Raw genomic sequence first — 23130 nt, forward strand, 5'->3', positions numbered from 1 at the left:
GGAAAACAAACTCTGCCAGAGGTTTTGCATTATCCCACGTGCTTGACTGGAGGCTTTGAGGAATCTACTGAGGTTGGTGTTGCTTTCACAGCATGGGGGTCAGATTCCCTACTTGTATCTATATTAGTATACTAAAAAAGAGCGAAGGCTGCAGCTCTGTCCCATGATAATTAATGTTGATTAATTTTTAGCATGCTGCCTGGCATGTTTCTGGCACACACCAAGTAGCATTTTCCCAGGCAGTGCCCAAGCACAGTTGAAGGGATAACGTATGCCAGGAACTGCTGCCAAGAGGCAGTTACTCTGTTTTGGAAGAAGAGGAGGCTTTAGCTGTGAGCCAGACGCTGGATGCTGCTTGCCCTGAGGAATAGAAAAGACCTCTTGGTCCTTTTTATTTACTAGTGTAGAATCGACCTCTGAGTGCTATAAAAATAAAACTTAGTAGGTATTAGCAGTTGGCCTGATTTCATCAGGCACTATGCTAATTGGCTGACCCTAACCCCATTAAATCTTGTGATTTGTCGTTAATAAAGAAACCATTGATGATAACTTCAGGAGGTGTTCATCCCCTGGATTTGTTTTAGCAGCCTGTTTACTAGGGGGAGGAAGGGGAAACTGGGTGAAACCTTTAGTAAGCAAAAAGACTCACGTAATCTGTCCTGGTGCAGCCATTGAGCATTTAGCTTTTTTATGGCAGGTGTTGTTTGTTTCACACATATCCGTCATGCTGCATCCTTTCCCAGGTACAAAGTTTGTATAGTGCTCCTTGCATTCACAGTGGGACTAAATCAGAAGGATGGGAGATAGGAGAGGAAAATTAGGCATGCACAAATTGTAGATTTCATCATACTATCTGGAACAAAGGTTTAAAGACAGTGAGCTTTAGTTAATCACCTAGTGAGTTCAGATGCAAATATAAAGCTTATCCACATTTATACTACTCCCTTCTAGGTTTTACCCATCCTGGAGAAGTATAGACTCTCAGGTAAATTTCATTCAGATAAAGTCCTGTAGATTCACATTTTTTGACCAGAGGACATTTAAAATCAGTGTATGTAGGTTTAATTTGTATCTCCATTCCACAGCTTTCTGCCTCTCAAAATGAGAGCCAAAGCTCAGGTGTATCAGAACTACCTTTTACACACCAGCCATACACAGGTCACTGAGGCACCCCTCAGAGGAGCAATTTATGCGACTGTGAACCGCAGGATGATACTGGATGACCAAGTCCCTTTTTGGCACTTGAGGGTGTCCAGGCAGAACAGACAGTCTTTGAAGTCTTGCTTTCTTGATGGTGAAATGTGGCTTTACAGACACAAATCTCAACCAGTTCCCAACAACATGAACAAAATGCAGTCTTTATACAGTGCCTTTCATCAGGTGTCCACAAAGATACCTTTTTGCTTCTTTCTTAAATACACTGACTTTAGGCCTGTATCTGGTGGTACCTGTGTAGGGACTCTATTGGTCCTACAAGCCCTCTGTGGTCAGAGAGACAAAATTTAACTGGGAAAATTTTATTTCAGTGCCTTAATTTTGGGGAGGTATATCTGAGCCAAAATATTATAGGGAAAAGAACCCTGTTGCTGTTTTCATTTTCAGAAGGGAAATGTGGTATATGTACATTGAGAGGAGTAGTAGAATGATTCACTTCTGGTCAACAGTAGGGCTTATGCCAAAGCTAGGATTAGAGCTTCATCTCCCTGAGGCCTTTTCCCATTACCTTTATGGTTTCTTTTTGGAGAGAAAGTGTTATCTTGGGCATTTAACAGAGGAAACATCTGGGGCACTCATTCAACACTAACCTTTCCTGGACCATCATATATACAAAGAGTGGACTGTGCAGGGCAATTCCCGTATGTTGCTTGACAAGGGTCTACAGGTAAGCAGACTTGACCATCCCCTTTGTAACCTTCTTGACAGGTGCATCTGTGCTGATTTGGTCCGAGGTAAATACAGTCAGCATTAAGATTGCAGACCTTTTTGGAGCATGGGTTGATAGCTTGTGAAAAAAGAAGTAAATGAATTATTGCCTGCAGTTCTCAAATTGAAGACAAGGATTTGCCAGAGCACCTTCATGTCAAACAAAGCCCGGGTAGACTAAACTTCTCATAACAGCCAAGTCTGAAGTATTGCGGCGGCATGAAGGCAGAAGAGAGGAATGAGTTTATGCTAACATAGCAACTAGCTGTTTGCTGTTGAACAAAAATGATCTCTTAACTTGGGAAACTGAATTATAAACAGATTACAACATGTAATGTGCTCATTAAAGAATCACAACTATTTCCTGTTCTCTGGGGGATTTTAACGAGAGAAGGTCATGTAGGTGACAGAAGATCTACACAAGCTTTAAGCATGTGTTAGATCAGTTGGAAAATATTTCTTAATACAATAGGCCTTTACTGTTTTCTTTCCGGTAATTAAACAACATAATGTCATCTGTTCAGCAAGTACTTCAGCTCAGTATTCCACACTGCTGTGGTTTCAGGACTAAACTGGAAGCTACTTCCATAGGCCGTTTTTATCAAGGCTATGGAATTACTTGTTCTTGTTCAAAATCCAGCAGTGCTTGAAGAACATCTTCTCACACCTTTGTGTTCACCTTAGGATATAATTAAGCACACACTCTAGCTAGAAAGTGGTAGGCCCTGAACTCACCTGAAAGGTCGTGCTGCTTACTGTCTTCCCCTTTCCTCCACCCTGTGTTCCCCCTTAGATGGGACTGAGAAAGTTAGCAATGCTCAGTTTCATTCTTTCAAGCCTTCTTTTCTGTTCTGGTGTGAAATCATGTGCACACACATATGCACACGCTCAAATCAACTATAAGCAGTGCCACCTCCAAGCTGAGTCTGGGGCAGCCACTCCTATCTCCACTTACATACTTAGCTGTGCTGGAGCTGCTTGTCCTTTGCTTCCCAGCCAGTCAAATATAAAAGACAGTGGCTTAAACCACAGGCAACCCTAGTATCTAAAGGTACTGGGACAGAGAATGAGCATCCATGCAGACTGCAGCAATATAAACCCCAAGAGAGGCAGGGATATTAGTACCCTCTGCTGGTTGCTGCAGTTTGTGTCTTGATTGTTTATGCTGCCTACTAGAAGAACCTCACGTTCCCTGAGGAGTGACTTTCTAACATCTTGCTCTTGGATGGTGTTCAAGCCTATTCAGAGAGGATGACACCATAGCTAGGACCAAGAGGTTTGAATGTAAATATTTTCAGACGGAATAAAACCGATTGAATCTGTGGCCTGATCAAAGGCAACATGTACTAAACAGTGCTTCTAGCATTAGATGCAACCATTTTCTTCATTGCAATTGGTCTAGAAGTAAAAGATGATTCTATAAGACTAATGTAAGCAGAGGAAAGAAAATCTGGACTCTTGTAGTACAGCTAATTTGAGCATTCAATGGCAAGTTGAGGAATCTATGTAGGCAACTTTAAGGTAGACTTTTACCTCTGGCTGAGATGCTATTAGCTGTAGGGTTTATGCTTGGTGATGAAACTGAGCCACCTCACGATGGATATGCAATAAATATAAGCCTTTGGTTGTTGTTTTTGATGTTTATGGAAACAAACTATGATGTTGAACCTTCAAGTAGAAGGATTGTGATAGGAGTGGATTGGTAATCACTGATGACCCAGTATTCACACTCTGTATTTCATGGAGGTTTACTAGCCTGACTCTAATTCCCTGGAATGAAGCTCATTAGCCTTTGGACTGATGGGCTTCTGAAGCACATTTTAGGGTTTAGTTTCATCCTGAAGGAATCTAGTTTGTGCACATGAGAGTGCTTGGGGATATGAATCCAAGAACAACTAGATGGTGGGATTTGGTTCAAAACATACTCAGTATCTGAAATATAATACTAATGATGTTGTATACAAAGAACTCAGCAGACATGATAATTACTTACGTTCACATTGTGTACCATCCCCATGGTAGTTGGGCAGACACGTGCATTGCAGTTGTCTTCCATCCTTGCCTGAGGCAGTACATCTGGAGTTTGCAGGGCACTGCAAGGCCTCACATTCAGCTATTGCTGAGGGACAGAGTGTGACAGGTTAAGCTGTGTCTGCACTCTGTACCAGGAGGCACTGTGTTCTGCAGCATACTAGTTTAAAACGTGCCTGGTCTAGGGACCATAAATTCCATTGCTGTCATCATTTTTCTGGCAACTGAAGTGGTGACAATGATTAGGGAGCCCACACCCAGGGTTCGAATTTAAATGTATATTTGATTGCTCTAGAGTGATTAACCTGTGACTAATTTTACATTCATCCTTACCAATTCTAACTGTATCAGAGCTGTTGAATGTAGAAAATGATCTACTTACGCTGATCACAGCTGAGCCCTTTGTATCCAGATAAACAAGTGCATCTTCCATCCCCTGTAATTCCACTGTTGCACACTCCATGAACACAGTTGCAAACTGTATGGAGAGATGGATTGGCTTTACTGAATAATAATGGTGTTTGGAAAGACATCATTAGTGGGTATCCTGTAGCAAATAGCATTCTGGACAACAGCTTTGGCCAGACCAAGCTTTGACCCAAGTTCCTGAATTAAGAGGCCTCCATTAATGAGAAGATCAACAATCACAGTTGCATATATCAATAAATAACATACTGATTTTTGCAGGCTGTTAATAGCCTAGGGCTTGAAAATCATCAGGACACATGCTATATAGACCAAACTGTCTGGTTGCTGATACTGTAAAGCTTGTAAAATTTGACATAGAATCTTGAGACAAAATTGAATGTAGTGTGTAACATAGTATAGTAGTGTATGTAGTATACCTACACTGTTATACAGACAGAATATGTAGTGTGCAACATTTTTATCACAGACCATTTGTTAACAAATTGCTAATTTTTTATTCAATTCTCTCTCAGTACACCTCCAGAAGAGATGAGTTTTGTGACCTTTTTTTCTCCTCATATGCAGAATTTATTTAGTTAAGAGGATGATTAATCACTGTGTAGGTCTCAGGCTTTTTTTCTGGCCCTGTTCCTGTATTCTGTCATTTCTGATTATAAACCTTGTGACAATATGTGCATAAAATGCCATATTCAGAGTCGAGGAAACTATGAAATCCTTTTTGAAGGATCTGTGGTTTTAAGCCTTAAGTATACTTAAAAAGCTCAAATATCTGAAAGCTGAAGTGTAAAATGTTGCTTAAATTAATATGCAGCTGAATCCCCTGGTAGCTTCCTGGAAAATAATTGCATTTACGATATCGAATTCATTCAAGTATCCCATTTGCATGAAAACGGCTCAGTCACATTTCTGTGTATCAACACTGGCATCCAGTGGACATCTGGTGGAAAAAGTGCCTTTGAGTGAGCAGTGGTGTAGACTTAGTATAGAAAAACCAACATAGATTATTTAAATTGAAGCCATTCGTGACTCTTCTAAGAAGTCATTTCATGTAGATGTTGAGGGAAAAAAGAAAAAAAGATTTTTACTTAGAGATAAAAAACTATTATCACTATAAAGGTGTTTCTTAATATTAATTTTTTCTCAGGCAGCTTTCTGGTTTGACAGTTTAATGCTCAACAGGGGTAAGGAAGGTAAAGAAAATACTAGAAATCATTAAGAAGCAGGCAAAACTGAAAAAAATATTATACAAATATATACCCTTGTGATACATATACATTTTAAATGGTGAACATAGCTCTGATCACTCCCTCAATGTCCTGCTTCCCTTAATAGAAGTATGGCTAACCAGTGAAATCACAGAATCAGAGAAAGGTTTGGGTTGGAAGGTACTTTAAAGCTTATCCAGTTCCAACCCCCTGCCATGTACAGGGAAACCTTTCACTAAACCAAGTTGCTCAAAGCCCTCTCCAACCTGGCCTTGAATCATCTACCAGCCAAAAAACAGAACTAAACCAAGTCCATCCTTTTTCACAGCTTTGGCTGAATTATGGAATTCTCTGGCACTCAATATTGTGGAGAGCTAAAGCAAATTGGACTCATGCACAAGGTAGTCAGTTTAGGGAGGACCAATCCAGGATCCAGAGCCTTTAAACAGTGCAATTTGAACTCAGTCTCTGGTTGCTTCTACACTTTTCCTGAGTACTAACTATTGACCTCCAATATGGGACACTAGGCTAGAAGGACTTTTGGCCTGTTTCCAAATTGTTTTTTTTTTGAGTCAGATGTACTGATTTAAATACCACATATTTCATGCCTTAATAAATATGGTCTGATTTGCAGATATATTTATAAACCATACCAAAATACTGTAAGCCACTATAAGTTATGCACTTGATATGTTCCCACCCAATATTTTAACTACTGTAACAGCCTTCTGTATTTAGATTAAATAAATACAAATCCATCAGTTCAGGTGAAAAGTGGGAAAGATAACAACTGGCTACCTGAGAGGCACACCTGCAGAAACACACAGGTGACGCTAATCACTGATTTATTTGATTATTTGCTATAGCAAGGATACTCAAGACAAGATTAAGATATTTTTGTAGCACTACACCTTGTTGTCTGTACAGTCCTGAGTTGAATTCTGCCCCACTGTGAATGAGGAATGCAGTAGCTGACTGTTTTCTCATTGTGTTCCCTGAAGCAGACAGCAACTCTTGATAGGACCTGTTACCCATTTCACTGTTATTTTTTAGTGTCTGGAGAGAGTTTTCATTTACCTTTCTTTCCCCACTTTAATAAAGAAAGCTCAAACTTACCTGATGTGCAGTAAGGACCAAATAAATTATCTTCAGCACATTCCTCACAGGCTACCCCACCAAACCCTTTCTGTGAATTACAGAATGGAAACAAGAAATGAATTTTCTCATCTATCCCTGTGCAGATAGGTGTATGCTTATACCTGCAAACAGCCTGAAAACAGCATCTTTAGCTGCCAAAAGAAAATAACACAGCAGGTTGATTCAGCAAATCAGAAATAACTACTGCAAACACCGTCTTTTGAACGATTATTTTTTCCTCCTTCTCTCTGCCTTCTTAAAAATAATTTTTAGATCTTGCACTTCAAATCAGATGTTCTGAATGCAAAGATAACAATAAAGAACAGTAATCAAGCTTAATGCCCAAACCAGTCTTACAGTTCTTAGGTTTTATTTTCTGAACACTTCTCACTGTCTCTTTTCCATGTGACCCAGATGTGCTTTTGATGTAATGGAGAGATTAACCAGTAGAGGGGGAGGTAGAAAAGATTTACTTGAGTTGCTTTTATTTAAAGATCTTTTTGGCTAAAGTTATTAAGCACTGCGCATTGCACTCTCCGCAAAGGAACACTGTAGTGAGAATATAGTCCCAAGCACAAGCACTTTCTAATGAGGGCAAAAAGTTGTAAGTAATAGCTCACTCTAAGGAAAAACAAAAATAGAGGAACTCAGAACACCTGAGTGAGGAATGCAAGACAGAAGGACTTTGTAATAATTTCACCCAAACATGCTCAAGTCAGTAAAAATAATGGTGTGAATATTATTTGTCTGAGACAAGCAAAAAATGAACTTCAAGCAGGTTTTCTCAGCTGTTTCTGAAATATTTCCCTTTAATCTGTTTATGCAATGGAATATGCAGTATTTTTTAGCAGATATTACATGTGATTATGTTTTATTTATTTTAAAATAAAGGAGGTACCTGACAAGTGCATGTTCCATTCCCATTTATACCCTGGGAGCAGCCTCCTCTCCTGTTGCATGGTGATGCAGCTCCTCCTGGACATGCTAGAAATGACAATATTTAAGCCATCAGTCAGCTCACTCTGATCCTTATGGTCCCCTTGCAGATCAGGGGTAAAAACCCTGGGAGCTGCAGACATCTGGGGCAGACAGGCACCTTAAGTGACAACTGCTGTTTTGCAGCTGCCAAAATCTCTTAATGAGAATCTCAGCTTCAGCAGAGGCCATCACCTCCTCTGGTCTGGGAACTCAAGCTAGTGATTGTAACCAAAGGATTGCACAAAAATAGTTTTCTTATTCCAAAATACCATATTGATTTTGTCCCTACTGACACACCTCTATCTACAGACAGTTTAAACTGTTAGAGTGGATGTAAGTGGAGTTCACCTGACCACTTCTTCTGTACAACTCTCATTGAATAGTTGCTGCCAGAATTATATTTGATAACAAGCTAGAGTTTGAACCTTTTTATTTTCCCCACAAATTGCATTTACTTTACGTAGTAATTTTTTCCTTTTCCCCTCTACCTCCTATACGACTGTGATATTTGGTTCAGATTGTCTTGGAAATGGGAATTTGTGTGTCTCATAACCTATTTCTGTCCAAGGGGCTGTGGTCACTAGTAAAACCTGTGTGCCAAAGATTCTTTTCAGATCCTCTGGTGCTAAAACCATGATTAAAGGCAGTGGCATGCCGGGTGAGACAGAGTCTGACTAAAAAGCCCAGCCAGCAGGAGAGAAGAAGAAATAATTACAGTATTTTCAAATTAAAACAATTTAATTTTTAGCTGAAATTGTTCAATATTCACATTTTTACTGAAAGGTTGACTACAGGAAAATAATTTTAGTCAGTCTGTTCTGTCAGGCTTTTTTCCCTGTAGGGATATCCTTTATTTTTTATAGTGGTGCAGCATCTCCATGAAAATAATTTTTAAATCCTTTCCATAAGCCCTTCCTTCCTGTAATTGAAGTTCCCATTAGACACCATAATCCTGATGCAGGCTGCATCAAACTCCTACTGCCCATACAGGTTCTCTGTGGTAAATTTATTGCTTATAAAGAGTCTTAGTTTGTTCTGTGCGGGTGGAGATGGGCAACACTGGATTTATGCTTCCGCTGAGTAACTTAATCCTGATTTAGAGTGTTTAAGTAATTTGGAAGTTTTCATAAGGGTGATGAACAAATGAGTGGATGCTATATGTATACACCTAATTTTAGTGAATGCTTTGGCTTTATACTAATCTATTGATATTTCTTAATTACTTAATGATGACTCTGTAAGGTCTGTTGGATCTGAGTAAGCTTCTTGTGAAAAGACAAGAAATCTAAAGATGAAAATTTTAGCGCAGTTTCTCATACATGCTGAAATTAAAAGATTTATTCAGAATTGACATGAAATAACCAGAAATGAGGTAAAGTAATAACTACATGAACTTTAGTCTTTAAGGTGGCTTTTAGTGAATCTTGTTTTCTGGCTACCCTGCGATAGCTACTTCTCATCTTTAGCACTGACAAAGGTGCAAGCTGTTTAATATTTGCTCTGAACAGAAACAGTTTTACCTGCACCAATGTTTTTATTGAATGTGCAAAGATAGAGAAAACTCAGATTTTATGGTATAGTTTCTAGAAAAGGATTCTGTAAAACTGATGACAAAGGAGGGCTTTTTTTTTTTTTTTTGCCATTGGCATTCATTGAGCTTCCTCTTGTCTTCACTATCTCTTGTCACTTGTTTTGATACCAGCACCAAGGGACAGCTTTATCAGAAGTTTAGCAAATTACTGTACCGTTCTATGAGTTTGGCCAGGCAGATAAAACTCTTCCTCCAGCTAGCAGGGCTGCAGGAGGCAACACCAGGACACTGGAGTGGTCCTGGCACAGCCTCTTGCTGTTACCCTGCTGCCGGGGACAACCGAGTCCTTTGCTTTTGTTGGGGATGTTCTTCAGAAAGTAGCAGGAAAGAGATGCTTCTGCTTAGCTCTTATTGCTGTCAGAGTATGAAGGAAAAATCTTTATATCTGGGTAAAAAACGCCTAAGTCTTTCAGCTTTTTGGCCTCATGGAGTTTAATTTAGCCCTCCCCAAGTGTTATCAAATGCAGCCTCTTGGATTACTTCTCTTCACCTGGCTCCCTGAAGGCTGGAACAGTGGGTATAACTTGTAAAGTTGTATTTTTGACCTTATAATTTCACAGAACTAGGTTTATTATCTTTTCTTTTGGCCTTATTTTTTTTTTAATTTTAAAAAAATTTTATTTTATTATTCTCACAGTGCTTTCTGTTCAGTTGCTCGCACCATGCACCTTTCAGTTGGTACCCAGGCTTGTCTTTGGAATCATGCAAATATTTGTCCGGAGTGGGGACCTGAACTGGAGTATGGAATAGCTCCTGATGAATCCCATCAGTTACAAATATGGGACATCTGAGCTCTGACCTTTCAGAACAAGTGGTATCTGTGGCTGGAAGATACTGGCAGAGTTAAAAGGCTGTGCTCTTTTCCTCTGGACCTTTCTTCCTCTGTACTTTTCCCTTTTTCCTTGATGCCTCTTTACAGAGGGTTGAATGTGTGGCTGGTTGGCTTGGGGTGGTTCGTGGCGAGGGAAGGGGACAAAACATCTATCATTCACACTGTGTGTTTCAGTGTGTGCTATCGTTGAGGAAGTCGGAGTGCTATTTAAGGTCTAATTTTGTCATTGCCATCAGATGCTAAATATGAAGTAAGCCCCTAGTCAGGGATTTTTCTCCGGCCTCAGGAAGGACTGCTTTCCTCCAAACATTGCAAGGCTTGCCATATGCTCTTAGAGAGACTGTGATAATGCAAAGAGCTATTTTCTTCCTCCAAATGACAGCAGAAACAATGCCGAGACCTTGATTCTTTGCTTTTTGGGGCCAGGAAGTTTGGCCAAAGGAAGAGAGGTTCCTTGCCTCTGCAGCCTCCTGCCTGCAGTGGTGCAGGCAAGACTCTAGCTCAGGGGAAGTAAGCTCTGCCCCTCATATGGCCTCCCAGAGCACCCTGAAGTATGGGATGATGGTCACATACAGCATTGCCTTCCTCCTACTGGGAACTGAGGCTGCATTTGATGAGAAGATGATAAATCACTACACAAGTGGTTATCTTCAGATGAAGACAAGACCACACACTACATACTCAGCTATTTGCCTATTTTTCCTGTAGAAGATGCTGTTGGGATCTGATTATTTTGCTTTAGTAGATAAATGAGTGGTATTTAAATAACAGCTTGGGCTAAAACTATATGTTTCTATTTGTTTTGTGGACAAAGGGACTTCACAGTTATTGAACCAGACCTTAACCCCATTAACTAAACAAGGAAATGCTTCATCTGGGCAGGGAAACTTCCTCTGTGGGTCTTGATGCCCACTTCAGTTGCCTGAGGTTTGATGCACATGTGGAGTTGCTGATAGGCTTTTCCTGAGGAAGGGGCAGCAAAAGGGGAGGCACTCCTGATTACCCCTGCTTCAGTAATGCCTTTAGTAGTTGTTAGTGGCAAAATAGTTGAGAGGGAAAATTCTTTCAGGTTGAGCTGAAAGACCCTCACTGCCTAAAAAAAGTAAAGAATTAAAGAGATATGGAAATATTTCAGATATAGATGAGGGTATTTTTGACCTAAGATAAAACATTTAAACTTGAAATTTGAAACATTTAGATTTTAAAATCCATTGTGAGGATCTTCCCAAATGAAAACTATTTTTACAGTCATTACTGAAAGGATTTGTTTTGGAAATATCACAATTAAGAGGGTTCCCTAATATATTTTTTTTATTTTTGTGTATTTTTCTTTTTGAACGAGAAAGAAAATGAATGTGTTTTCCCCCAAATCCTCCAAGTTTTGTCTGAAAACTGCTGCTTACTTCTATAACATGCTTTGAGCAGCAAACTTCTCATGGCAGTACTTGCTGAAAAGAAGAAAAATCACTGCTTTGCTTCTACTCAAATATTATAAGAAAATGCAAACCCAATACCCTAAATCACAAAAAGAGCTTACCCATGCAGTCTGGGCCCCAGTGTCCCTGGCAGCACTCAGGATGTTCAAATTCCTTCACACAGTGATGCCGACATCCCGGAAAAGAAAGTGTGTGTGTTTTGATGTCTAAATAATACCTGAGGAAAAGAACTTGGAGTTGCTTTAAAGTACTTAAAAGCCTGCTGTGGGAAAAAGTGAAATTCTTAATCTCAGTGTCAGGCAGGAGAGCTTTAAACTTAGTTGTATTGGCCTGCCTTTTTTTTTTCTCATTAAAACATACATCACACATCAAGGTCTAAAAAGATCTTTGGAACTGTTTCTTTTGCCATAGTATATTTATCTTTTATGTAATTTCTTTTTTATTTTCTCTTTTTTTTTCTCCCTCATTTCTGCAACCTAACTGCAGCAGTTTTCCCTAATGTTGATTTAAAACAGTTTTTAAAAAAAATTTAATATCAAAGTTCTTTAAGTATTAAGAAAGCTCAAAAATAGTTACATTTCCCCTAAAATACTGGGTTTTAAAAATTTCTTTTTATTTATTTATTTTTTTTAATTTTAAGTGTGAAAGGCAAGATTTCAATTTTTTTGAGATATTCTTTTCTGCCCCTCATTCCCCACACCTTCCCAGTCGTTAGTTTGAAAAATCTGTTATTTATATGATAATATATGATAATATGATATGAATTATATATCAGTATAATTTATATGATAATATATATCTGTCATTATATTGATATATAATTCATATCAAGTATGCAGAATAAACAAATAAATGATTTTATGATATCACTCAAAAGAATATCTGATAGGCCTTTGATAGCAATGTTTATTTTCCTATTATACCATTTGCTGTTTAATTTTAGGCCTAAATTAGTCTGAGTAAAACTTTAGTTCTGGAGTTGGTGAGGCCAATGGTAAATGTTCGTTAAGAAAGTCACATAGAATAGAGCATTTTTAATATGAATTAACATTTTTTAATTGAGGGAGGACAATATTCTTGAAGCAAAGCTCTGACAAAAGAGATACCTGCAGTCTGGTATTCCAGTCCCGTTGGTAATTTTGGTGTAACCAACAGGGCACTGGGTTTCGAGGTTTAAAGAGCAAGGCACACATTCAGTTTTCATTCGCATGAGCAGCTTTTGATCACATCGCTTCTTCACCTGTAGTAAGAGAAGATTAATTAAAAAGGAAGAAGTTCTCTTTTTTGGTTCAACTCTGTCCCCAGTGGCATTGCTGAAAAATGACAAATTTAATTCAGTTTTTTTCCCACTAAACCACACATCAGGGCTTTGCAGTTGTCTTCTCTGCACAAAATATACCCACCCACCGAAGGATGAACCTTTCTAAGTGTTATATTTCTCTTGAGAATGCTTTGTCAGCAAATGCTAAGTTCAGCAGACTTAAAAGCCAGGTTAATGAGACAGCATCAGCCTGCAGAGTGTGAGTTCTGATGCTCGTGCCCCTTGTTGTGGAGATTCCATTTTCACAAATGCAAACCTGACAAATGACTTGAGAAGGTCACAAAAAAGAGAAAAGGCTTAGGGTGTTGTCACAGCAGTGGTATTTTATTTTGTTGTACAAGTAATAGGTTTGAAAATGTCCATATACAAAAAATAGTGTTTCTTTCCTACTCCTAAAACAGCTGGTCTGTTTTAAACACAAAGTCTTTGCTGAACTTCATCTAATGTGGCTTCATCCTCTTTCATCCTGGTGAGTATTTGTGGAATTAAGCTTATAATTCACAAACAGTGAAAAATGCTCTAATGTAAACTGCGACCTTTAAAAACCAACAATAAATGAAATCATCATTCTTGGAGAGTGTCCTGGTTTGAGCAGTAGCAGTCATTTTTCTCCTTCTTGGTAGCTGGTGCAGTGCTGTGTTTTGACTTTTGGGCTGAGAACGGTTGCTGATAGCAAGTATGTTTTGAGTTACTGCTCTGGTGTTTGGTTTGTTCAAGGCCTTTTTCTGAGCCTCATGCTCTGCCAGGGAGGAGGGGAGGCCCGGAGGAAGGAGAGACAGGACACCTGACCCAGGCTAGCCAAAGAGGTATTCCATACCATAGCACGTCATACCTAGGATGTAACCGGGAGAGACCCGGAAGGGCAGGAGCTCTGGGGGGATGGAGGAGGTATTGGTCAGTGCTCGGTCGGGCAGGGTGGGGTGAGTTATGGGTCGGTGGCTGGTGAGGTGTTGTATTCTCTTCACTTGTTATTGGCTTTATCATTATGATTTGTAGTACTAATGGCAGTAGTGATTTGTGTTGTGCCTTAGCCATTTAACTGTGCTTATCTCAACCCGTGGGGGCGACATTGTTTGGATTCTCCTTCCTAACTCTCTGGGAGTCCGGGGAGCAAAGAGGGGGGGAGTTAGTGAACGAGCTGTGTGTGGACTTGGTTTTAAACCACGACAGAGAGGAAGTAGTGCGAAGTGCTCCCTTTTCTATTCCAAGATGATAATTTGTCCAGTGTTCTCTAAGTATGGACCTGTTTAGCTGGCCTTAACTCACTCAGGCAATATGGACTGTGAGAGACTTCCTATCTGACACAGTAGAATTAAAATTAACATTTTTTGAATGGAATTTCAGTTAGGCGGTTGAGTAGTCAATTAAATCTGAATCATTACTAGGCCAATGTGAAGAAAAGTTTAATGTTTATTTCTAAATACTCTACCTGCCCACTGTGTATGTGTGTATGTATGCAGGGACAATTCTAGCAGTATCATCCATTTAGAAATGTTCATATATGTTAAGCACAGAATCACAGAATCATTAGGATTGGAAGGGACCTCTGGAGATCATTTGGTTCATCCCCTCCTATAATAGTTAATAGTTTTCTGTGGATGTTATAAGTAGTTTTTCAGATTATAAAGCCAGAAGGAAAATTATACTAGAGGAGCATAACTCAGGATAATGGAGGTTCTTGCATGAAATTTAGTTTGAAAGACAAGACTTTTTAAAAAACTCCCATTTGATTTGGAAACGTCACTTGTGAAGAAACAAGCTGTGGTACGTTGCTTTGATTATAATTTGTCTCTGATGGTTTTGCTTCAGTCTCCAGCCCTTGCTATTTGTAGCTTCCATGACAGTTAGGAATCTGTTCTGTTACAGAGTTTACTACTCCTTTCTTATGAATACTTACGGTCATCTCTCAGCTCCCCCTTGGATCCAATAGCCCACCTGGATGTGGAGTATCAGACCCAACATTTCTGGGCAATTCCTGTTTACAGGAATGGGCCCTGCACACTCTCCCTTCAAGGTCTTCTCTGTCCCTTCCCTTGCCAAATCGACCATTAGCACTTTGTGCAGCAGCACCATGGTAGGATCTTCAGGTCATTTGCTATGCAAAAAAAAAAAAAGTGTGTTCCAAGTCACCACTTTCAAGGATGGAGCCATTTCAGTTCTGTTATGTGTTGCTCAATGGATATTCCCAGTTTGGGAATCTGTCCAGGGATTACCAGAAAACATGCACAATTGCAGCCCTGCGCTGTCCAGGCATTACTGGACCTTCTGGGCACATGTGGGATGCTGCAGCCTCTTTGCAGAAACTAATGGTTAGCCTGGGTCGGTAGACTGACATGTTGGGCAGGATTTGGGCAGCCTGGTAGTCCCAGATGGAGCCCTCACCCCAGCAATTTCTCCTCTTGTTAGTTATCTTTCCTTCAGTGTTTGCTATAGCAGCACATTTCTGTAGTGAAGATCGTGAGGATGTATCACAGACACTGATAAGAAGATCAAATTTCATGAGCTCTGAGACACTCCATTTAATAGTCATCAACCAGCTATAAGTCTATTTCAACATCAATTTAGTAGTCAAATTTTAGTCTTTAGAAATGTATTGTTGAAATCTGATTTGGGTAACATTCAAGTATTTGAGCAGTGAAACGTTTTTCTGTTGCATAGATGCATTTTGGCTGTCTTTGAAATTAAAGTAAGGCCTCTTTCCAGATGTGAGGATAATGTGCATACAGCTGAGCAGAATGTGGCAAAGCAGCAGTGAGCAGTTCCATGCTGGCAGGACTGAGCAGCCTCCCTGCTCTTTAGACAGAGCCTAGTGCCGATGGGGAACTGGACTGACCTGGCTTTTTGGGCCTCCGCTCTATGGTAGCTCCCACAGATTCAAAGCAGAGCATCTCTGCACCTTGCTTCCCACCCAAAACCACCTCACAAGGCACCAACATAAGGTGGCTTGAACACTTCCAGCCTTTCAGAATGCTGGTGCTCAATACTAGCGCAACCACCTTAACAGCCCATCGTTAGTAATAGCACCAGAGCAAGAACCAACACAGCATCAAATGTGAAGTCTAGGCACCTTAACTCACATGAGCATTTCCACTGAGTCATATTGGTACTGTTAATATTGAATAAACTCAAGAGTGTCAGCTGATTTTTCTGAATCTTTAACCAAGTGTGATACTGAAGCTCTGCTTCTCACAGATGCTTGTAGAAGTTGTTATGAGTCTGAGGTCAGATAACCGGCTGAGCTTGTAGGATATTCAGATTCAGAAGTGAATAAACTGTTGGTAGGAGTACCTGAAATTATCTAATTGCAGAAGCTATCATTGAGAAGGCACCCCACAAAACTTAATTTTGGAACAAGAGAATTTAAAGAGATTTTTGAAAAGGTAAATTCTAAATAAAAATAAGTTATACCCTTTCCCTACCACTAGCTATAAAATGCTGTTTGTTTTGGAATGGTTGGGTTATTTCCACTTTCTTCCATTTCCTCTTCCCTTTTTGCTTAGGGAAGCTGAAAGTAGGTGATTTGTTAGTGGCTCTGTTTTTAGAGACAGAAATAGGTTTAACACATATCCCAGTCCTTGTTGGAACTTTTCAAAGTATTTTTCCATTTAAAAACCCCAACCAAACAAATGACAGCAAAACAATAATCTGAGTGGCTTTCCTTCCTCTTCTAATTTCTCCCTGTCCTCTTCTGCAAGTGTTTTTTTCTCTAGATCACAGTAATTTAAAGCCTTGTGTTGTGAGACAGTTTAGATGAGTGAATGTCTCCTTATTGAACCCCTGGTTCAGATTTGTAAACCAACACTTTCTGCCTCTGTGAAAGGGTGGTGGAAGCAGATTTTGTGAAATTCCACAGACCCACGGGATTTGTACATGACAAATGTACGACTTCCCGAAAAGTTTACAAATCTTTTACTAAAATTCATAACTTTGTGCAATTACTTCCAATAGCTCAATTCCTTAGAATTTTTCCATACCTATCTGAAATAGTTTTTCCTCCTTATGCTTAGTAGAGTTGATAATTTTCACTATGGAAAAAGTTCTTCTTTAATCTTCTGATTTATCTGAAATTCTGATAGTTCTATTGCTTTTAATGAATGTATCAGCTACAGTCTTTTGCCACATTTGCCATTTTTTAGAAACCTTTGCAGTGTACTCATGACATATCCTGTAAGCCAAATTCTCATGTGGAATGAAGAAATGCATTTCTGTTATGCCAGAGGACTGAGTTACATAGGTCTTAGTTTATAATTCAGTGCATAAGCATCAGTGACTGTTGCAGTGGGTTTTTCTTCTCTAAGATACAGTATCTGATAACTGTTCTCTCTGTAATAGTGAAACAACCCCTTCCCCCTTATAGAGACATATAGTAATTCATTACTTATATAAGAAGCTGCTTCTTACCTCATCTGGGACTTGTGATGTCAAACACAGTTTCACTGCAGCCAAGAGAGCCAAAAAGAATAAAATAACTGGATTTCTTTCCATTGTGAAGAATTGGATTTTTGTCTTCGGAGCCTCCCAGACATGCACACTAAAACTCTGATGTCAAGTGATTGTTTGTTAGAGGTGCTATTTCTTCTGCATTCTTAGGCAAATTATTTAAAGGGACTCGTCTTCCTGAAGGAAAAATGAGTGAAGGATACAGCATGCAGAGCTTGCCTGTAGGCAGGCAAAATTCCAAAACTCAGGGTATTTGCTGCAAGTTTTCACTGCAGAGCTGAATAAACCCTTCCTAATTGAATGACAGGATATCCTGACAGGACTCTGTTCCTTTATCCCTCTCTCTGAAGCTGTTGACAGTACAAAACCGAGGACACTGAACTGTTATGACAGAAGATGTTTTCTTCTTTTGGGTGGGCATGGATAGGGGACTGTGTTTGCTATCATTACAGCTGTTCAGCTAATCTAAAGCAGAGCAAAAGATCTCTGAATGTTGGCTTATCAGCCCTAATAACGTAGGGCTGATAACCCCTGAATGTGGTTCTGTGAGGAATACTGCCTACTTTATCTCAGGAGGGCAAAAGAACATCTCTCAGCTTTGGTTAGTTGGATAAAAAAGAGGGATTTTTTTTTCCTTTTTGCGGTTTTTCTTAAATCACTTTGACTGGTTTCCTGGAGCCAAGCTGAGGAAAATTAGCTCAGCTATGTTACTTGCATATGATTGGGAGGGATGAGCAGACAGTCATTTTGGTTTGCCTAAAGCAAGACAGTTTCTCTTAGAGTTGTTCAGCTCTTTTCTAGTGCTGCTCTTTGCTTCTCTCATGTCTTAAATACCTGATGATTTGGCTGCCTTTGCTTTATGCCCCTGACATTATAATTTTTCAGTCATTTGAAGGCACTCCATAAGGATGACTTAATACAAAGTTGTGCTTTGAAGCCAGGTTAAGGTTTTGAAGAGCCCACAGTGGGTGTAAGCATCATGTTTTCTCTCAGATTCCTATTTGTGGTCATGGCTAGATGGTGCATTCACCACACATTTTGCTTGATGCAGTTGTACTCTATAATCTTGCACTCGGTACTGTTTTCTTAAAGAGCTCAGTGGTGATAGATACATAATACACAAATTCATCTAGTTTTATTATATGTTCTAACCGAATACTGCAGATTTGCTTGTAGGAGATGGCAGGGCAAGATGTTTCCTGCATGCTCATCAGATCCTGTTCTTTTCTGCTATACGATAAGGAAAGTAAATCATTTCTTGTTTATGCAGACAAGATAGCAGCCAGGGGTTGCGATGTACATGCTGGCAGTACGTACGGCCCTGAGACGTGCCATTTCTCTTTCCTGAGGTCGAGGCCTTTCACGTTACTTTGGGTTTGCATACAATGTACAATGTGGTCTGGTGGAAGGAATGGCTGAGGTTTTTCTCCAAAAGAGCAGAATCCTGGAGGATCTCTCTCATGTGGTGATAGCTCATGCCACATCCTGTTCTCATTGGGATGTCTGGGAGTAAAACTTACCCTCCCTCTTCTGCAGCTGTGCCTTGTTGGAGCATGGGCAGGGTGACTCTCTAGGCAAGGTCTGTGCTACCTGAGCTAAACATGGTTGCCTGGTCCCTGCATATATGATGGCAGGAGCTGACAGCTTCTGCAGCAGCTTGAGGTCAGCTGGGTTTCTTGCTTGTTGCCACTTTAGACAGTGCAGTGATGAAAAGAGCTGTAAATCAAGCACGTCCCTTTCCTGTTCTGTAGATTGAGATAAAAAGCAACACACATCAGCTCTCTTGTTATCTGCTGTTACCTCCCGTATAGGCATTTGTGTGAAGTAAACCCTTTTTCCCTTTCCTTCCTCTCCCTTCATGTCAGAGTGCTGCCTCCCTGCTAACTGCCATTATGAACGCTTTCCCTGCTCCAAAGGAACGGGCCACCCCTTCCTTGTCTTGGCAAAGGGTTTTTAACTTGTTCATGGGGGTTAAAAGAAAATAGTAGAGAATTTACTAGGGAATAAAAATAAAGAACCGTAAAGAATTTCTTCCTTAGATGAGACATTAGGAAGAAATTTTTCACTATGAGTGTGCTGAGACACTGGCACAGGTTGCCCACAGAAGCTGTGGCTGCCCCATCTCTGGCAGTGTTCAGGGCCAGGTTGGACAGGGCTTTGGGCAACCTTGATCTAGTGGAAGGTATCCCTGCCCATGACAGGGACCTGGAACTGGATGAGCTTCAAGGTCCCTTCCAACACAAACTAATCTGTGATTCTTTCTTAAATAAAGACTGTGCCAAGCTCTAACTATAACTCTGACTGGCCAGCTTCTGTCCTGCTCTGGGCAGAAATACAGGCTAATCTGTCACTTGGCACACTCTTGTTATCTTGCTGCATTTACAGCTCAGTGGAGACCTTCACGCTCTTGCATTTCCTACTGTTACCTTTTCTGGCTTTAGCAGGGTATTTTATTTTACCTTTGTGTTGTACCTCTTTCTGTGTCCAGCTGGAGTGGTGGAGAGGTCTTGGATCTCTGGTTGCTATAAGAAGGTGAAGATTTTGGAAGCCTTAGACAAAAATATTAAAACACAAATGTGTCTGTGGAGTTGGTCCCCTCTTGGTTTTTGTAAATAATGATTATACAGGTGATAGAAGTGAGAGCAAGGAATGGGGGAGGACTGGGCATGGATACACCTAAAAGCTGGGGTCTATTTGACATGGAGCTGAGCCAAGCCTCTCTGGGGGCATCCTGGCCACTTGGATGCTCCATGTCCCAGCTGCTAGTCACCTTTGTACCTCTGAAAACAAGCAGGCTAATGAAAATGATTAGTAAGAGTCACTGTGTGTGCTGTAATGCTGCAAATACCGCATGTTTTGGCATACACTTGTGTGTGTCCTGACATTCCTCCATTCTGGTACTACCTTGCTGGACTGGATGCTCCTACTTTAAGTAGATGTGAGCTGCTTGCCTTTTTACTTTTTTTTTCCATTTACTGCTTCTCTCCAAGTTGCTCCTTCTGTTTCCGTGCTGGATATGTCAACCAAACAGAGAAAATATGGTTCATATATGTAGGTGTTCTTGAAATCAGTTTTTAGTGCTGCAACTTATTTCAGTGTTTGTTTTAGTTGGATTTTCTCAGAGCACAGCATCTGGCACAGGAGGTCAGTTTGAAAGTAAACAAAAACCAGTGGAGATACAAACATGACGGTTGCTGCACTCACTTTCTCCGACATCATTCTGATGGCCACACAATTTCTTGCGTTTTTTAAAATTTCAGTTGATTATTTACTGTATAATTCACGTTGTACATTGTTCCCCTAAACCGTCTGAATGTGAAACTTTCAACCTGAGATAGCTGAACAGCCTATGAGGAGCTGCCAGAGACTCATACAAAGCTGAGCCATTTTACAATCGTATGATAAAAGCACCATTTTAGAGGAAGAAATAAAAAAGAAATATGACTGTTTTGAAGCACAGCACTCATTGCAGCCTGAACATTCATGAGCTCTGCATAATAAAACCTGAAACTGCTTTTCCGGTATGTCCTAGTCTACTTGCTGCTCAGCTCCTCTCCAAGGGGAGAAGCTTCATTAGTGAGAGTGCCAACTACGAGGGCAGTCTTGAGCTGCATTTAATATTCTTAGTAATTCGAAAGTAAGCAGGAGAAAATAAATGAATTACTGTTTTTTTTTTTTTTTTTTTTTTTTTTTACTGTATGTGGCTTCTGTTTTAGAGCCAGCCACAGCAGGAAAACTGTCCCAGGGGTGTTTGGATACGGTTTGAGGCTCCACATGTCTGAGGAAAGTCACTTTGCTCTTTGTTTGGAAACTGGCTAAAGCACCTTGCAGAGGGGTAGGAAAAGATAAAATGTGTTCAGAAGAAGAAAGCTTCCTAGGGGGAGGGAGGCTTTGGCTCTGCCAAGAGAAATGTCTGAATGCTAATTGTATGTGGAAGGAGGGGGGGCACAACCATCAAGTTGCCTAGGAGGAGGCTTGGGGTAGGAGGGGAATATTTGGGAAATACTGCCTTTGATTAACACAGTCTTAATTGGAACATAACAAAGAGATTAGAAAAAAAAAAGAAGTTTGGCAAGTTCAATCTTTCCAGTGCCGTACATCTGAAGAAGCCAACAGTGGCCTATGGAGAGTCTGAATGGGCAATGTGGAACATTCTAGGGGTGTGTAATTTTATCTGCGGGGTTATGACAGCCATCATTTTGAAAGACGGTGACTATCAGAACTAATTAATTCTCCAAGCCCATAGGATGCATTAAGATAGAGCTGCAGCTGGTATGCTGAGGAATGTCGCGCGCCCGGCAGAGGCCATCGCTTTTATCAATGTTAATGAGGGAGAAGGCACAGACAGCTGATCTAAACCCCAATGCGTTCATGATGCATACAGCTGATGGCAATGCAGACTGCCAGTGAAGGGGTGGTCTTAGCCATAGATTAGATCCTCATAGTGGCCTCTTCAGCTTTCTTTCTTTCCTCTCTTTCTTTTTTTTTTTCCTTTTTCTTTTTTGTTCTCAAAAGAGTCTTTCAGCTGGTGAAATTGTAAACAAAAGGCATTCTGGCTGAGGCTGTGGCAGAGAGGGTTTTGCTAGGCAGACATGAGGAGAGTTAGCATGGCGCTTGCTTGGACAGTGTTATTTACTACAACTTTTAAGGGGGTGTTAGGTTCGGGAGCTATAATGCCGAGCTTGTAATCAGCACTGTGCTCTAAAGGGAACAGCCACCATGTCAGGGGCTGCTCACAGGTACGTCTGCTACCTTTCATGCTATAACAACATGTTGCTTAAAAAAAAATGAGAGTCATGCTCAAGCCATAGTAAGGCCCCATGCCCTGTAGTTCAAGCAGGGTACAGGACTTACAGCAAAGTCCTTGATTTGTGGGAAGCATTCCCCATTTTCAGCTGTGAGGCATTCAGGCCAAGACGTACAGGGGAGACAAAACTGCGTAGCTTCTGGATGGCAATACTATGGGGATGAACGGAAGGACTTAGTAACCCAGATCTGGAAATGTGGGTGACATTAAAACCACCTTTGTGTCTATCTCTCTGCTCTGCATCTCCTGCATTTTAATTCTTGATAGACCACGCATGGACTTTGATCCCATGTTGCTGTCAGTTAATGGGCATGATAAAGGCAGAAGCTTAACTTTTTTGAACACTGTGGCTCTTCCTGGTGATACAACGCTCTTCAGAATTTGTAAATCTCATATTTAATGGAGTATAAATATAACACATATTCCTTGCACATATTTGGAATAAAGTGAATCACAGTTATGAGCTGCTTGATAATAGCACCAAAATAAACTTGTAGCTTGAATTAACATCCGCCCATTTGTGTAATGTCAGCATGGAAGAAGCTTCAGCTTTAAGATGTAATCAAAGGATATCAGAAACTAGAAACAAATAATGGGCTTACACAAGACAAGAAAGTATCTCAAATCCATGGCAGTTCCCAAGCAAACCTATTTTGCAGTTTATAAACATCCAGACAGGAAGGAGACTGGGGTTGTTTGTATGTGTGTCTTGTACTTCAGCAGTTCTGCTAAAGCTGTAGTGTGCAAGGCCAAAATACCAGGAAAACCCTGAGGCTCCCAGACTGAGGATAGACAGAGGGATGTGGAACATGAATTTCTGGTGGTGTTAATGTTACATTGATTTTTCCAACCCCATGGAAGATAAGCAGGACAGAGCGGCACACACAGCCTTAGTGGTTGGCTGTAGTACAACTGAGGACATTTGGAAACCCCAGGCACCATAAGGTAAGGGAGCTTGTGGAGCTGGGGAAGCAACAAAGGCTGTGTTATTACTATGGTG

The 23130-nt window shown here is 40.4% G+C and overlaps 1 protein-coding gene across 1 annotated transcript in view; it reads right to left on the reverse strand.

Moving 5' to 3' along the window:
• Positions 1 to 17368, reverse strand: part of STAB2 (stabilin 2) — an 83995-nt gene extending 66627 nt beyond the window's left edge. Inside the window, exons 1-9 of the mRNA XM_031050065.2 lie at positions 17285 to 17368; positions 12669 to 12802; positions 11664 to 11779; positions 7624 to 7709; positions 6705 to 6774; positions 4337 to 4432; positions 3917 to 4042; positions 1806 to 2002; positions 650 to 783 (exon numbers count right to left, since the gene is read on the reverse strand). Of these exons, the coding sequence (XP_030905925.2) occupies positions 650 to 783; positions 1806 to 2002; positions 3917 to 4042; positions 4337 to 4432; positions 6705 to 6774; positions 7624 to 7709; positions 11664 to 11779; positions 12669 to 12802; positions 17285 to 17368 (1043 nt within the window). The remainder of the gene's footprint in view (positions 1 to 649; positions 784 to 1805; positions 2003 to 3916; positions 4043 to 4336; positions 4433 to 6704; positions 6775 to 7623; positions 7710 to 11663; positions 11780 to 12668; positions 12803 to 17284) is intronic.
• Positions 17369 to 23130: the final 5762 nt, after the last annotated feature.

Source organism: Melopsittacus undulatus, chromosome 5, assembly GCF_012275295.1.
Source record: "Melopsittacus undulatus isolate bMelUnd1 chromosome 5, bMelUnd1.mat.Z, whole genome shotgun sequence".
NCBI lineage: Eukaryota > Metazoa > Chordata > Aves > Psittaciformes > Psittaculidae > Melopsittacus > Melopsittacus undulatus.